Source organism: Oncorhynchus masou, chromosome 2, assembly GCF_036934945.1.
Source record: "Oncorhynchus masou masou isolate Uvic2021 chromosome 2, UVic_Omas_1.1, whole genome shotgun sequence".
Classification (NCBI taxonomy): Eukaryota; Metazoa; Chordata; class Actinopteri; order Salmoniformes; family Salmonidae; genus Oncorhynchus; species Oncorhynchus masou.
In genome coordinates this window covers 4,934,926-4,953,369 of record NC_088213.1, presented here as the reverse complement: position 1 = coordinate 4,953,369, position 18,444 = coordinate 4,934,926, and the positions used below count along the sequence as shown (strand labels likewise).

At 48.7% G+C, this 18,444-nt stretch overlaps 1 protein-coding gene across 1 annotated transcript in view; it reads right to left on the bottom strand.

Annotated features, from left to right (window-relative positions):
* The window catches only part of otog (otogelin), a 160,282-nt gene extending 147,275 nt beyond the window's left edge, over positions 1-13,007 (bottom strand). The window contains 5 exon segments of the mRNA XM_064983780.1: positions 1,913-2,034; positions 3,790-3,947; positions 4,392-4,490; positions 6,268-6,502; positions 12,969-13,007. Coding sequence (XP_064839852.1) covers positions 1,913-2,034; positions 3,790-3,947; positions 4,392-4,490; positions 6,268-6,502; positions 12,969-13,007 — 653 coding nt within the window.
* Positions 13,008-18,444: the final 5,437 nt, after the last annotated feature.

Here is an 18,444-nt window from a genome sequence, read left to right as displayed (position 1 = left end):
CTTATCTCTGCTGGCTGCATTTCACTGCATCTGGGTTCGAGTTCGTACCAGCATTATTGTAACACAAGTCAAGAACGATGCAAGTCCAATTTCAAGACCACGGTTGTAAATGTGTCAAATCATCATGATATCAAGATCTCAAAATGTCCAGTATTACTGTGGTCATATTTCAGAAGAACAAATGGACTCTTTAGATATTCCGAATGGTGATGAAATGGATGCTGAGGACAAACAGAGAGACACTCTACACATTATCACTAACCCACTGATTTAATTTGATTTGAAACAGGTCTATAACAGATGAAAAGACTTAAGTAGGTTCCACCCCCCTAAATAGGTTCCACCCCCCCTACTAAATAGAGCTGTGAAACAATGTCTTATCGACCAGCAAATCAAGAACATTCTGACCACCGCCACAATGTTTGAGGATATTTGTCAACAACAGTGAAGGACAGTAATGTTATGAGTAAAGTAGAATGCCCAGGCAGGTTTCAATAGTCGATGAGATATTGTGTCATGAAAGGAGTGTGGATATTTGGCCATGGCGAAGAGGTTTTATGGGCCGACTGAATGAGAGCTGGTAATTATATGATTTTCAATCCGGTGGCTCCGGTTGGACTCGGCAAGAAATTACGAGACCTCGTTGTCCGAGACCGAGTAAAAACACAGAGACAAGACCTCAATATGTTGTCTGGAGACCAGACTCACTACAACACATTGTGATGTCACAACGGAGACCAGACTCACTACAACACATTGTGATGTCACAACGGAGACCAGACTCACTACAACACATTGTGATGTCACAACAGAGACCAGACTCACTACAACACATTGTGATGTCACAACAGAGACCAGACTCACTACAACACATTGTGATGTCACAACGGAGACCAGACTCACTACAACGCATTGTGATGTCACAACGGAGACCAGACTCACTACAACATATTGTGATGTCACAACGGAGACCAGACTCACTACAACACATTGTGATGTCACAACGGGGACCAGACTCACTACAATGCATTGTGATGTCACAACGGAGACCAGACTCACTACAACACATTGTGATGTCACAACGGAGACCAGACTCACTACAACACATTGTGATGTCACAACGGAGACCAGACTCACTACAACACATTGTGATGTCACAACGGAGACCAGACTCACTACAACACATTGTCATAGTCACAACGGAGACCAGACTCACTACAACGCATTGTGATGTCACAACGGAGACCAGACTCACTACAACGCATTGTGATGTCACAACGGAGACCAGACTCACTACAACGCATTGTGATGTCACAACGGAGACCAGACTCACTACAACGCATTGTGATGTCACAACGGAGACCAGACTCACTACAACGCATTGTGATGTCACAACGGAGACCAGACTTACTACAACGCATTGTGATGTCACAACGGAGACCAGACTCACTACAACGCATTGTGATGTCACAACGGAGACCAGACTCACTACAACGCATTGTGATGTCACAACGGAGACCAGACTCACTACAACGCATTGTGATGTCACAACGGAGACCAGACTCACTACAACGCATTGTGATGTCACAACGGAGACCAGACTCACTACAACACATTGTGATGTCACAACGGAGACCAGACTCACTACAACACATTGTGATGTCACAACGGAGACCAGACTCACTACAACACATTGTGATGTCACAACGGAGACCAGACTCACTACAACACATTGTGATGTCACAACGGAGACCAGACTCACTTACAACACATTGTGATGTCACAACGGAGAGCACTTCATTTTAACACCTTTCTCAAGATCTTATTTTACATCTGCTTATAAAACATTTATTAAACAAACCTGTAATCAATCACTCAACCAATCAATCAGTCGATCAAATCAATCGATTACCTCTGTCCCTTGAAGGTAACTTTGGACCTGTGCAACCTGATCTCTCCTTCCCAGGGCAGGAAGAGACTAACTGACCGCGTGCAGGAGTAGGGAGACGAGCGGCAGTCTGGGTCATTGTGGACCTGTAAAATCAACAGAATACACTATTTATTCATTTATAAAACATTTTAGTTAGTTAGTTGATAATAACAAATAAGGAAATGCCATCAATAAAATACAGAGACATTTAGATCAAAGACATCGCTACCGTACAAAACATGAACCAAGAAACAAGTGACCAGACCGAACAAGACCAACAGTCCCCCCACACCCCCAACCCCCCACACCCCCCCCCCAACCCCCACACACCCACCCCCTCCACCCCCACATACCACAACTCCAGAAACGTAAAACCCCTGGGCATTCCCAAATCATGTGAACAAAATGTACCAGGAGCCCCCCTGAGGTGGGGAGACCAGTCCTTGTTTCCTACTATGAATAAATAATGAGTGGATTGGATGGATACACCGTTGTGCCCCCCCCCCGGGGGACTCCATATGCCCACAAGGCAGAGCGCAGCTGGAAGTCAAAGGAAGTTCCAGGTACAGTTGTTCCTTATTCTAGTTTTCTAGTTTTCTCCTGGAGCGACTTCCTCTCGGTTACTCAGCTTGTTTTTTAGGAACAAAGTCGAGGTTTGTTGCGGACGGTTGAGATGCATTGTGGGTAATTGCAGTAGCCTAACGGTAATTGACATAAATTAGTCCAGTAATGAGATGGCTTTCAGTTAATCTTCAGAGCAAATATTACCCTGAGGCCAAGACTGTACTCTTCTACCATAAGACTGTCCTGAGAACGGACAACCCTTAGAAACACTGTGAGATGAAGAGCAGCTCTGGGAAATGATACTCATGGGAGTGGAAATCCTTGCTAGCCGATGATGAATAAAATCACTGATATTCAGCATTTCAGTCAATAAGAATTGAAAATCTAATTGTTTTATTTCATACAAAGCACTCACTGTTGAAGCCCAAGTTGAGCCTATCATATCAATAGTCCCCACTTTCCTTTAAAGCCAAGTTGAGCCTTCCATATCAAATCATAGTCCCCACTTTCCTTTAAAGCCAAGTTGAGCCTTCCATATCAAATCATAGTCCCCACTTTCCTTTAAAGCCAAGTTGAGCCTATCATATCAATAGTCCCCACTTTCCTTTAAAGCCAAGTTGAGCCTTCCATATCAAATCATAGTCCCCACTTTCCTTTAAAGCCAAGTTGAGCCTTCCATATCAAATCATAGTCCCTACTTTCCTTTAAAGCCAAGGTGAGCCTTCCATATCAAATCATAGTCCCCACTTTCCTTTAAAGCCAAGGTGAGCCTATCATATCAAATCATAGTCCCCACTTTCCTTTAAAGCCAAGTTGAGCCTTCCATATCAAATCATAGTCCCCACTTTCCTTTAAAGCCAAGGTGAGCCTATCATATCAAATCATAGTCCCCACTTTCCTTTAAAGCCAAGTTGAGCCTTCCATATCAAATCATAGTCCCCACTTTCCTTTAAAGCCAAGGTGAGCCTATCATATCAAATCATAGTCCCCACTTTCCTTTAAAGCCAAGGTGAGCCTTCCATATCAAATCATAGTCCCCACTTTCCTTTAAAGCCAAGTTGAGCCTTCCATATCAAATCATAGTCCCCACTTTCCTTTAAAGCCAAGGTGAGCCTTCCATATCAAATCATAGTCCCCACTTTCCTTTAAAGCCAAGTTGAGCCTTCCATATCAAATCATAGTCCCCACTTTCCTTTCCAACCCTGTATTGTTTATACACCTACTAGACCAGATATGGATCTGTGATATGCTACTGAGAGCCCTGCTCTATGCTGGTTAACATGCAGCGGCATTACCTGTATGAGGATGCTGGCCTGGCTGGTGTCTTCACAGTCTCTCAGCAGAGTGTAGGTACATCTCCCAGGAAAGTGATAGTACAGCCCATCAAACGTCTCGTAGTTATACTGGCCCCACGACCGACACGCCATCTCCCTCTCAAATCCTGGGTTAGGAACTGGACAGACAGACAGACAGACAGACAGACAGACAGACAGACAGACAGGCAGGCAGGCAGGCAGGCAGGCAGGCAGGCAGGCAGGCAGGCAGGCAGGCAGGCAGGCAGGCAGGCAGGCAGGCAGGCAGACAGACAGACAGACAGGCAGGCAGACAGGCAGGCAGGCAGACAGACAGACAGACAGACAGGCAGGCAGGCAGGCAGGCAGGCAGGCAGGCAGGCAGGCAGGCAGGCAGGCAGACAGACAGACAGACAGACAGACAGACAGACAGACAGACAGACAGACAGACAGACAGACAGACAGACAGACAGACAGTTGGAGAGTGAATGGGGAATGTGTTGGTACAACAGTCCATACAATTCCCAATGAATGCTGTCTGTCATCCCTCACTTCAACCATCTGTACCCTACTCCAGATGAAGCTCTGGATAGGAGACTGTTAACCTGTTTGGCATCGTGTTCCAGTAGCTTGGTATAAACTGCAGTCACATGACTCAGGATGGACACACTGACCTCCATTCAGACAAGGAAACGAACAGGGATCTGAAACACAATCACATTCAGTATCATACAGAAGTTATCCACCTTTATAAACCAAATACACTAACTCTACAGAGAGTTTTTATTTCCATGAAGATATTGAAGATTATTTGATGAATTCTCTAATGATAGCAATATAAAGCCCTTCTTAACCAAATATTGAAACAATCCCACAGTAGACTGAAACCAGCGTTGTGCTGTGTCACAGGCTGTGTTGCCTGTTCAAGATCAAATACCTGGAAAGTCACAACTTTCCATTTTTATTATTATACCTCTATTTAATTAGGCAAGTCAGTTAAGAACAAATTCTTATTTTCAGTGACGGCCTAGGAACAGTGGGTTAACTGCCTGTTCAGGGGCAGAACAGCTCGGGGGTTTGAACTTGCAACATTCCGGTTACTAGTCCAACGCTCTAACCACTAGGCTACCCTGCCGTCCCTCCACTCTAACCACTAGGCTACCCTGCCGTCCCTCCACTCTAACCACTAGGCTACCCTGCCGTCCCTCCACTCTAACCACTAGGCTACCCTGCCGTCCCTCCACTCTAACCACTAGGCTACCCTGCCGTCCCTCCACCCTAACCACTAGGCTACCCTGCCGTCCCTCCACTCTAACCACTAGGCTACCCTGCCGTCCCTCCACTCTAACCACTAGGCTACCCTGCCGTCCCTCCACTCTAACCACTAGGCTACCCTGCCGTCCCTCCACTCTAACCAGTAGGCTACCCTGCCGTCCCTCCACTCTAACCACTAGGCTACCCTGCCGTCCCTCCACTCTAACCACTAGGCTACCCTGCCGTCCCTCCACTCTAACCACTAGGCTACCCTGCCGTCCCTCCACTCTAACCACTAGGCTACCCTGCCGTCCCTCCATTCTAACCACTAGGCTACCCTGCCGCCCCATGACGGCAGCTTTGGAGAAAGTCCCCACCTCCACCTTCCCCCCTCCCCCTCCGTTCATCCATTTCTCCTTCTCTTCTTCTCCTTCTTCTTCTACCTGACCTTTACATCAGTTCTTCTTCTACCTGACCTTTACATCAGTTCTTCTTCTACCTGACCTTTACATCAGTTCTTCTTCTACCTGACCTTTATATCAGTTCTTCTTCTACCTGACCTTTACATCAGTTCTTCTTCTACCTGACCTTTATATCAGTTCTTCTTCTACCTGACCTTTACATCAGTTCTTCTTCTACCTGACCTTTACATCAGTTCTTCTTCTACCTGACCTTTACATCAGTTCTTCTTCTACCTGACCTTTATATCAGTTCTTCTTCTACCTGACCTTTATATCAGTTCTTCTTCTACCTGACCTTTAGGTCAGTTCTGCATCTACCTGACCTTTACATCAGTTCTTCCTCTACCTGACCTTTATCTCAGAGCTAAGCCTGAGTGGCTAGCACCTATAGCTGCAGCTCCTCATCTCATCTTGCCCTGGCAACATATGTGGTCTGAGGAGGGAGGGAAAGAGGGACAGATGGAGAGTGGTGGTAGGACCTGACCCTGTTAACCTGTTAACCCAGCCGTATTATAGACGTACTCATTAGAGACCCCTTTTAGACTAAGCTGGGCTGGACAAAAGGGGCTCCGCCTCACCTCTCTTAGTGTCTGTTGAAGAGAGATGACTCAGGCAAGACAGAGGGGGTAATTGTTCTTGGAAAAGATGGGAAGTTTGGGAGAGGGATGTTAACCTTGCACATTTAGATTCAAACATCCTACGGGGTCGTTTACACAATCTCTTCTGTCCATAAATGGCTTTTCCCACCTAACATACAGTGGCCTACCTGTTGGCCTACGCAGACCTACTGATGACCTCAGTGCTTCCTTTGAGTCTGAAGATGAATCGACTACAGTTGTGTTGAAGTAGTGGACTGAAGATCTGCCAACTGAAGATGACTTGACGGGTGATTGGTTGATGGACGAAGAGTTGGACGAAGATGAGTGAACTGAGGAGATGTTGGTTGACGTGTTGGCTAGTGATGCATTGGTTGCTAATGTATCTGCTGTTCTATGAAGTTCCTTTGGGGAAAGATTTGAAAAGAAAGAACAATTAAATACAATAGAATTATCTGCAACGTGCACTCAGAAGAGACAATCATTTAATCCTATAGCTGTATGAGCCTGTCCTGACTTGACCAGAGTCCTGCTCGCCAGACTCAGCAGCTGTATGAGCCTGTCCTGACTTGACCAGAGTCCTGCTCGCCAGACTCAGCAGCTGTATGAGCCTGTCCTGACTTGACCAGAGTCCTGCTCGCCAGACTCAGCAGCTGTATGAGCCTGTCCTGACTTGACCAGAGTCCTGCTCGCCAGACTCAGCAGCTGTATGAGCCTGTCCTGACTTGACCAGAGTCATGCTCGCCAGACTCAGCAGCTGTATGAGCCTGTCCTGACTTGACCTCGCAGACTCAGCAGCTGTATGAGCCTGTCCTGACTTGACCAGAGTCCTGCTCGCCAGACTCAGCAGCTGTATGAGCCTGTCCTGACTTGACCAGAGTCCTGCTCGCCAGACTCAGCAGCTGTATGAGCCTGTCCCTGTGACCAGAGTCCTTGACCAGAGTCCTGCTCGCCAGACTCAGCAGCTGTATGAGCCTGTCCTGACTTGACCAGAGTCCTGCTCGCCAGACTCAGCAGCTGTATGAGCCTGTCCTGACTTGACCAGAGTCCTGCTCGCCAGACTCAGCAGCTGTATGAGCCTGTCCTGACTTGACCAGAGTCCTGCTCGCCAGACTCAGCAGCTGTATGAGCCTGTCCTGACTTGACCAGAGTCCTGCTCGCCAGACTCAGCAGCTGTATGAGCCTGTCCTGACTTGACCAGAGTCCTGCTCGCCAGACTCAGCAGCTGTATGAGCCTGTCCTGACTTGACCAGAGTCCTGCTCGCCAGACTCAGCAGCTGTGTGAGCCTGTCCTGACTTGACCAGAGTCCTGCTCGCCAGACTCAGCAGCTGTTTGAAAGAGTCTAGTCCTGACCAAATATATTACATGTTATCATTTACACATGGAGAGTCTCATCGGTGTTTGAGAGAGTGAAGAATGGATCATTCCCAGAAAACCAAAACTAAGCTCTTTGTAACAGAAACTGATTCGCTTTAATTAACAGTGTTAAAGTTTCCTGAGTTTAATAACGAATAGCCATGCTCTCAGGTGACAGATTTAATACTGAGTTGATTAAATGTTTGACATCGAAACGTTTTATCGTACAATCTTATGTTTTGGTTTCACAAAATTCCTCTAAGATTTACAGTAGGCTACGTTGGTGCCAAATCAGAGTCTGGAGTGATTTGATAAAGAGTTACAGAATTTCAGGTAGAATAATTCTAGAATGAGTAGAAGCCCTTCTACTGAGAGAGAATGTTGGCTTCAAATCAATCATCTACAATGATATGATAAAGAGCTAGAGAATTTCAGGTCGAATAATTCTAGAATGAGTAGAAGCCCTTCTACTGAGAGAATGTTGGCTTCAAATCAATCATCTACAATGATATGATAAAGAGTTACAGAATTTCAGGTAGCAGAATCGTCATGACGAGAGGTGAGAGAAGAGAACTGTCATCCACAACACACTACACTCTTATGGACAACAAAAGAGCTGTTCAGAGGCTATTTGAAGTGAGCAATGGTCAAATGATATGCAGTGGTGGAATAAGTCCCCAATTGTAATACTTGAGTTAAAAGTAAATATAGTATTTGGTTTTAAGTATTCTTAAGTATCAAAAGTAAATGTAATTGCTAAAATATACTTGAGTATTAAAATTAAAGTAAAAATATAAATAATTTCATATATCTTCTATTAAGCAAACCAGACGGCATAATAGCCATTCAAAATGTAAAGAGTACTTTTGGGTGTCAGGGAAAATGAATGGAGTAAAAGTGCATTATTTCTTTTTAGGTATGTAGTGAAGTAAAAGTAAAAGTTGTCAAAAATATAAATATAGTAAGAAGTATAGATACTCCAAAAAATGACTTACAGTAAGTAGTACTTTAAAGTATTTTCACACTTCTAACCAGCCTCAGCCCCAGCCTCCACCTCTACCCTGTCCCCAGCCCCAGCCTCCACCTCTACCCTGTCCCCAGCCCCAGCCTCCACCTCTACCCCATCCCCATCTTCTACCCAGCCTCCACCTCTACCCCATCCCCATCTTCTACCCAGCCTCCACCTCTACCCCATCCCCATCTTCTACCCAGCCTCCACCTCTACCCCAACCCCATCTTCTACCCAGCCTCCACCTCTACCCCATCCCCATCTTCTACCCAGCCTCCACCTCTACCCCATCCCCATCTTCTACCCAGCCTCCACCTCTACCCCAACCCCATCTTCTACCCAGCCTCCACCTCCACCTCTACTCCATCCCCATCTTCTACCCAGCCTCCACCTCCACCTCTACCCCATCCCCATCTTCTACCCAGCCACAGCCCCAGCATCCACCCCATCCCTATCCCCAGCCTCCACCCTATCCCTATCCCCAGCCCCAGACTCCACCTCCACCTCATCCCTATCCCCAGCCCCAGACTCCACCTCCACCCCATCCCTATCCCCAGCCCCAGACTCCACCTCCACCTCATCCCTATCCCCAGCCCCAGACTCCACCTCCACCTCATCCCTATCCCCAGCCCCAGACTCCACCTCCACCCCATCCCTATCCCCAGCCCCAGACTCCACCTCCACCTCATTCCTATCCCCAGCCCCAGACTCCACCTCCACCCCATCCCAATCCCCAGCCCCAGACTCCACCTCCACCCCATCCCTATCCCCAGCCCCAGACTCCACCTCCACCTCATCCCTATCCCCAGCCCCAGACTCCACCTCCACCTCCACCTCATCCCTATCCCCAGACTCCACCTCCACCTCCACCTCATCCCTATCCCCAGCCCCAGACTCCACCCTATCCCTATCCCCAGCCCCAGACTCCACCTCCACCTCATCCCTATCCCCAGCCCCAGACTCCACCTCCACCTCATCCCTATCCCCAGCCCCAGACTCCACCTCCACCTCATCCCTATCCCCAGCCCCAGACTCCACCTTCACCCCATCCCTATCCCCAGCCCCAGACTCCACCTCCACCCCATCCCTATCCCCAGCCCCAGACTCCACCTCCACCTCATCCCTATCCCCAGCCCCAGACTCCACCTCCACCTCCACCTCATCCCTATCCCCAGCCCCAGACTCCACCCTATCCCTATCCCCAGCCCCAGACTCCACCTCCACCTCATCCCTATCCCCAGCCCCAGACTCCACCTCCACCTCATCCCTATCCCCAGCCCCAGACTCCACCTCCACCTCATCCCTATCCCCAGCCCCAGACTCCACCTCATCCCTATCCCCAGCCCCAGACTCCACCTCCACCTCATCCCCAGCCCCAGACTCCACCTCCACCCCATCCCTATCCCCAGCCCCAGACTCCACCTCCACCTCATCCCTATCCCCAGCCCCAGACTCCACCTCCACCTCATCCCTATCCCCAGCCCCAGACTCCACCTCCACCTCATCCCTATCCCCAGCCCCAGACTCCACCTCCACCACCACCTCATCCCTATCACCAGCCCCAGACTCCACCTCCACCCCATCCCTATCCCCAGCCCCAGACTCCACCTCCACCTCCACCTCATCCCTATCCCCAGCCCCAGACTCCACCTCCACCTCCACCTCATCCCTATCCCCAGCCCCAGACTCCACCCTATCCCTATCCCCAGCCCCAGACTCCACCTCCACCTCATCCCCATCCCCAGCCCCAGACTCCACCTCCACCTCATCCCTATCCCCAGCCCCAGACTCCACCTCCACCTCATCCCTATCCCCAGCCCCAGACTCCACCTCCACCCCATCCCTATCCCCAGCCCCAGACTCCACCTCCACCCCATCCCTATCCCCAGCCCCAGACTCCACCTCCACCTCATCCCTATCCCCAGCCCCAGACTCCACCTCCACCCCATCCCTATCCCCAGCCCCAGACTCCACCTCCACCTCATCCCCATCCCCAGACTCCACCTCCACCTCATCCCTATCCCCAGCCCCAGACTCCACCTCCACCTCATCCCTATCCCCAGCCCCAGACTCCACCTCCACCTCATCCCTATCCCCAGCCCCAGACTCCACCTCCACCCATCCCTATCCCCAGCCCCAGACTCCACCTCCACCTCATCCCTATCCCCAGCCCCAGACTCCACCTCCACCTCATCCCTATCCCCAGCCCCAGACTCCACCTCCACCTCATCCCTATCCCCAGCCCCAGACTCCACCTCCACCTCATCCCTATCCCCAGCCCCAGACTCCACTCCACCCCATCCCTATCCCCAGCCCCAGACTCCACCTCCACCTCATCCCTATCCCCAGCCCCAGACTCCACCTCCACCTCATCCCTATCCCCAGCCCCAGACTCCATCTCCACCCCATCCCTATCCCCAGCCCCGGACTCCACCTCCACCTCATCCCTATCCCCAGCCCCAGACTCCACCTCCACCTCATCCCTATCCCCAGCCCCAGACTCCATCTCCACCCCATCCCTATCCCCAGCCCCAGACTCCACCTCCACCTCATCCCTATCCCCAGCCCCAGACTCCACCTCCACCCCATCCCTATCCCCAGCCCCAGACTCCACCTCCACCCCATCCCTATCCCCAGCCCCAGACTCCACCTCCACCTCATCCCTATCCCCAGCCCCAGACTCCACCTCCACCTCATCCCTATCCCCAGCCCCAGACTCCACCTCCACCTCATCCCTATCCCCAGCCCCAGACTCCACCTCCACCTCATCCCTATCCCCAGCCCCAGACTCCACCTCCACCTCATCCCTATCCCCAGCCCCGGACTCCACCTCCACCTCATCCCTATCCCCAGCCCCAGACTCCACCTCCACCTCATCCCTATCCCCAGCCCCAGACTCCACCTCCACCTCATCCCTATCCCCAGCCCCAGACTCCACCTCCACCTCATCCCTATCCCCAGCCCCAGACTCCACCTCCACCTCATCCCTATCCCCAGCCCCAGACTCCATCTCCACCCCATCCCTATCCCCAGCCCCAGACTCCACCTCCACCTCATCCCTATCCCCAGCCCCAGACTCCATCTCCACCCCATCCCTATCCCCAGCCCCAGACTCCACCTCCACCTCATCCCTATCCCCAGCCCCAGACTCCACCTCCACCTCATCCCTATCCCCAGCCCCAGACTCCACCTCCACCTCAGCCCTATCCCCAGCCCCAGACTCCACCTCCACCTCATCCCTATCCCCAGCCCCAGACTCCACCTCCACCTCAGCCCTATCCCCAGCCCCAGACTCCACCTCCACCTCATCCCTATCCCCAGCCCCAGACTCCACCTCCACCTCATCCCTATCCCCAGCCCCAGACTCCACCTCCACCTCAGCCCTATCCCCAGCCCCAGACTCCACCTCCACCTCATCCCTATCCCCAGCCCCAGACTCCACCTCCACCTCAGCCCTATCCCCAGCCCCAGCATCCACCCCATCCCTATCCCCAGCCCCAGACTCCACCTCCACCTCCACCTCAGCCCTATCCCTATCCCTATCCCCAGCTTCTACCTAGCCTCATCCCCAGCCCGGACACCTGAGCCCTCCAACCTCTGCTTTCATCTCCCAGACCAGACCAGACCAGGGACAAAGGCACAGAGAGGAGAGAGGAGAGAGGGAGAGGAGGAGGAGAGGAGAGAGGGAGGGGGAGGGGCTCGCTGAGCTGCGTTTGCATTATTAAGCATTGATTATTAGGAGCCTCATTGTGAACAGAGAGCTGAGTGAGAATTACTGATCGTACAACAGCAGATGTATCTGTCTCCTTGTAGTGACTCTCAACAACATGCAGTTATCATGTTGCAGCTCAATTATGGAACACGTGATGTCATCAAACTGAGACATTGCTTGTTAGAACAGGAACTACAGATTATAGAACAGATAGAACTGTTGCACGTTGGGCTCTTGGGATGTAGCTGAGTTAGGATTGAAAATAAATGGTCATTAGGACCAAGGGACAGTATGAGAACTAAACTGCGTGACCCCAGCTAGTGTGAGTTTTCTACATTGTTTACTAACCTAAACTATGGTTTTTCACAGAGAAACACTGTTATGGAACATGTTATCTAATGGGAGTAGTTTGTAGATATGGGTAAGACATCTTGTGACTCTAATGAAGTGTACAGATCATGTACAAATTGCATGCATTTTGTTCTACTTGACCACTTGACTAGGTACACTAGTAATGTTACAACATAAATAAAATGTACTTTATATTAAAAAACGGTAATACACATAGAAAAATATTTGTACATATTTCCTCCAATTTAATCTAATGCACAGACACTACAAAACGAGCTTGGTTGGGGTCTTTATGTACTGAAAGATATCCAGGTATAATTTCTGTATTTTTCTGTGAATGAAAAGCTGAGGGTCATTAGTTGTGATTTCTGGTGTCTGTGCCTGACATATTTAACGTGCTCTATCAATGCAGCGTTTCAAAACAGCGGCTCCGCTCTCCTACCTGTCCTCTTTGGGAAGCGGTATCCCATTTCGCCAGCATTATACTGCTGCTTTTGCTGTTGGGAGAAAGAGAGAACAAGGAAAGGTTTGTTCCTAGCAGGTAATCAGCACTTGTGTTGGTCAGGAAAAAGAACCGCGGAGCAAAAAGACTAGGACCTTTTCTCTGACATCAACAGAATCCGAGGCTGAAAATGTCTACTGTGTGACTACAACTCAGACAATAAACACAACACTCAATACATTCGCAATGAAAACCATCTCAAAATGACAGTGTAATAACGTCTTCATTGTTTTTTTAATTATAACATAATAATAATAACACATTATTTTACAATTTAATTATACATGATTTATGAAACTCACTTATCATGCCAGTTTGTTATATTCACTGCGTCTATGCCCCACGAAATGTGCGCTGAAATAAATGAGTAAAACAATAAATGGAAGTGATGGGTGATCGAAATTATTAAAAGGTCAAATAAAAACCTTTCTGAGTAAATCGATAATACGACATCAGAACATCAGAATGTGAGAAAAATCACCGATAAAAGTAGGTGCAGTTCTACACATATAACAGGTGCGCAAATATAGCGTCCATAAAAGTGCATTACAATATTCTGCATCTATGAAATTGAAAACATTTGGCTAGTTGTATTCCTAAAAAAAAAACTTGTAATGCAAATTAATGATTAAATGGTAAGAAACTGAGAGAAAAAAAATGACCACAAATAAAACAAAATATATAAACATGAATAGTCTATGTAGATTATTCAAAGAGTAGGACAGGAGGCTAAGCCACTAAAATGAAAACGGGATTTACCTTGATAAATTAGAATAAAATAGAACGATAAAAAATGCAAAAATCTTTTCCTGCTGAAAATTAAATTAGGATCCATTCGTGATTCATACAACCCACGGTCAGTGGAATCGCTTTCTCCCCCGCCAGGTAAAATGGAATTTAGCTGCACCATCGATACATTTTTTCTGATACCATGTGGATAATTTCCTCCTCACAGATTTCCTCTCCTTCTCTCTCTTTTTCCATTCGGGTTATTCCGGAGCAGCATCCTTGCTCCTTGGATAGGCACCAGCCGCTCCTGCTCATTTGCATAATATATGCAAGGATGGCAGGTAAACTAGAGGCGCGAGGACAGAGATGCACCCGGGTTCTGAGGTGGTGCAATATTACCACTTAGGTGGACATGTTTTGTAAAACACTTTAACATCCAGTGGGAAAGTATGGTTAAATGTGCTTCTAATTTGTGATTTTTGATAGATCGCCTATAGGGCCCAGACTATAAATTCAGTAGGCCTAATTTTGGAAAAGTAAACATTCAACAAATCAAATATAATTTGTATCACAAGCCATAGGAACGTGTTTTTGTTTTAAATCTAGGCTAAATGTGTTTCTAAATGTTACATTTAAGGCACTTGAAATTTTATTTTTTACACCTGATAGTGTTGCATATCTGAAACGTCTACAGCTATTCCTACCGGTAACAACTCATCTACTGCCTCGACAGCGCCCTCATGTGTTCAATATGTCAGTCCATTATATTAATACTGCACAACATGCAGTGGGAGAGAGAGAGAGTTTGGTGAGACAGGGACGCAGCTTAAGCCCCACCTTCTACAACATATATATCAACGGATGGGCGCGGGCACTAGAAAGTCTGCAGCACCCGGCCTCACCCTACTAGAATCTGAAGTCAAATGTCTGCTGATGATGCTGGTGCTTCTGTCACCAACCAAGGAGGGCCTACAGCAGCACCTAGATCTTCTGCACAGATTCTGACAGACCTGGGCCCTGACAGTAAATCTCAGTAAGACAAAAATAATGGTGTTCCAAAAAAGGTCCAGTTGCCAGGACCACAAATACAAATTCCATCTAGACACCGTTGCCCTAGAGGACACAATAAACTATACATACCTTGGCCTAAACATCAGCGCCACAGGTAACTTCCACAAAGCTGTGAACGATCTGAGAGACAAGGCAAGAAGGGCATTCTATGCCATCAAAAGGAACATAAAATTCAACATACCAATTAGGATCTGGCTAAAAAATACTTGAATCAGTTATAGAACCCATTGCCCTTTATGGTTGTGAGGTCTGGGGTCCGCTCACCAACCAAGAATTCACAAAATGAGACAAACACCAAATTGAGACTCTGCATGCAGAATTCTGCAAAAATATCCTCTGTGTACAACGTAAAACACCAAATAATGCGTGCAGAGCAGAATTAGGCTGATATCCACTAATTATCAAAATCCGGAAAAGAGCCGTTAAATTCTACAACCACCTAAAAGGAAGCGATTCCCAAACCTTCCATAACAAAGCCATCGCCTACAGAGAGATTAACCTGGAGAAGAGTCCCCTAAGCAAGCTGGTCCTGGGGCTCTGTTCACAAATACAAACACACCCCACAGAGCCTCAGGACAACAGCACAATTAGACACAATCAAATCATGAGAAAACAAAAAGATCATTACTTGATAGACTGAATTTTTTTTTTTAAACAGAGCAAACTAGAATGCCATTTGGCCCTAAACAGAGAGTACACAGTGGCAGAATACCTGTCCACTGTGACTGACCCAAAATTAAGGAAAGCTTTGACTATGTACAGACTCAGTGAGCATAGCCTTGCTATTGAGAAAGGCCGCCGTAGGCAGACATGGCTCTCAAGAGAAGACAGGCTTTGTGCTCACTGCCCACAAAATGAGGTGGAAACTGAGCTGCACTTCCTAACCTCCTGCCCAATGTATGACCATATTAGAGACACATATTTCCCTCAGATTACACAGATCCACAAAGAATTCGAAAAACAAACCCAATTTTGATAAACTCCCATATCTACTGGGTGAAATACCACAGTGTTCAATCACAGCAGCAAGATGTGTGACCTGTTGCCACAAGAAAAGGGCAACCAGTGAAGAACAAACACCATTGTAAATACAACCCATATTTATGCTTATTTATTTTCCCTTTTGTACTTTAACCATTTGTACATCGTTACAACACTCTATATTTCCATAATATGACATTTGTAATATCTTTATTAGTTTGGAACTTCTGTGAGTGTAATGTTTACCTTTCATTTTTATTGCTTATTTCCCTTCTGTATATTATCTACCTCACTTTCTTTGGCAATGTTAACACGTTACCTATGGCAATAAAGCCCCTTGAATTCAATTGAATTGAGAGAGAGTTAGAGAGAGAGAGGGAGAGGGAGAGGGGAGAGGGAGGTAGATGGGGGGTAGAGGGGAAAAGAGACAGAGGAAGGGAGAGAGGTAGAGAGAGAGAGAGGGAGAGGGGAGAGGGAGGTAGATGGGGGTAGAGGGGAAAAGAGACAGAGGAGGGGAGAGGTAGAGAGAGAGAGAGAGGGAGAGGGGAGAGGGAGATAGATGGGGGTAGAGGGGGAAAAGAGACAGAGGAGGGGAGAGAGGTAGAGAGAGAGAGAGAGAGGGAGAGGGGAGAAGGGAGAGGGAGGTAGATGGGGGGTAGAGGGGGAAAAGAGACAGAGGAAGGGAGAGAGGTAGAGAGAGAGAGAGGGGAGAGGGGAGAGGGAGGTAGATGGGGGGTAGAGGGGGAAAAGAGAGAGAGAGGAGAGAGGGAGAGAGAGGAGAGGGGAGAGGGAGATAGATGGGGGAGAGGGAGGAGGGAGGTAGAGAGAAAGAGAGAGGGAGAGGGAGGAGAGAGAGAGAGCGAGGGAGAAGGAGGTAGAGAGAGAGAGAGGAGAGGGAGAGGGGGAGAGGGAGGTAGATGGGGGGAAATTGAATTGTACATTGCAAAACAAATTTCCATCAATCAGATTTAATTTGAACATACTGTTTTACAAAGCTTTGGCAAAAATGTGGACCTGGACCTGAACACCCTAAAGAGCCAGCCTCAACATGGACCTGAACACCCTAAAGAGCCAGCTTCAACATGGACCTGACCACCCTAAAGAACCAGCCTCAACATGGACCTGACCACCATGAAGAGCCAGCCTCAACATGGACCTGAACACCCTAAAGAGCCAGCCTCAACATGGACCTGACCACCCTAAAGAGCCAGCCTCAACATGGACCTGACCACCCTGAAGAGCCAGCCTCAACATGGACCTGAACACCCTAAAGAGCCAGCCTCAACATGGACCTGACCACCCTAAAAAGCCAGCTTCAACATGGACCTGACCACCCTAAAGAGCCAGCCTCAACATGGACCTGAACACCCTAAAGAGCCAGCCTCAACATGGACCTGAACACCCTGAAGAGCCAGCCTCAACATGGACCTGAACACCCTAACGAGCCAGTCTCAACAACATGGACCTGAACCCCCTAAAAGCCAGTCCAGTCTAGGGTAACAGTCTAGGGTAACAGTGGAGAAAAAACCTATAGGAAGATAGAAACCAAGAGAGGAACTAGATCCTTGGGAAGGAACCAATCCTCTTCTCTCTCTGGCTTGCCAGGCATGTTCAGAGGTAGTAAGCCCGCCAAGGTCGGGCAATTGTTCAAATGAAACTCAATACCCAATGAGTAAAACTTTAAAAAATGTGGAGTAATGGTGGTCTGGTGGCCATGTTCTTAAGTGTAGGATTAGAATGTGAATCGGATGCTTCTCACACAGAGGGCTCTGGTTACAGAGAGAGGAAGTGGGCCTGTGTGTGACTGACTCTCACAGAGAGAAGAGGGCTTTGACCAAATCCCCTTTAGAGAGTTCCTGGGGGCGCTCCCATGTCCCACGGCCGCTTTGTGCCGCTACACCATTGTGTGTCTAGTTTCATCAGTTGTAAGGAGATGGGGGACATGGCGGGAGGAGACTGTGGACAGGGGGACAGACAGGCGAAGGGGACAGACAGGCAGAGGGGACAGACAGGCGGAGGGGACAGACAGGCGGAGGGGACAGACAGGCAGAGGGGACAGACAGGCGGAGGGGACAGACAGGCGGAGGGGACAGATAGGCAGAGGGGACAGACAGGCGGAGGGGACACACAGGCGGAGGGGACTGTCTAGCCCTCTCCCTCTCTCTATCACTCCCTTCCCTCTCTAGCCCTCTCTCTCTATCACTCCCTTCCCTCTCTAGCCCTCTCTCTCTCTATCACTCCCTTCCCTCTAGCCCTCTACCTCTCTCTAGCCCTCTCTCTCTATCATTCCCTTCCCTCTCAAGCCCTCTCTCTCTCACTCCTCCCTTACCTCTCTAGCCCTCTCTCTCTCTCTCCCTCACTCCCTTCCCTCTCTAGCCCACTCTCTCTCTCACACTCTTTTTCCCCCTGTCTCTGTAGAGTTTACTCAGGTTGGTTATGATGAACCTGACTACAGTGATGAGAGTAGAGAGTTCACTCAGGTTGGTTATGATGAACCTGACTCTATGGTGATGAGAATAGAGAGTTCACTCAGGTTGGTTATGATGAACCTGACTCTACAGTGATGAGAGTAGAGTTCACTCAGGTTGGTTATGATGAACCTGACTCTACAGTGGTGAGAGTAGAGAGTTCACTC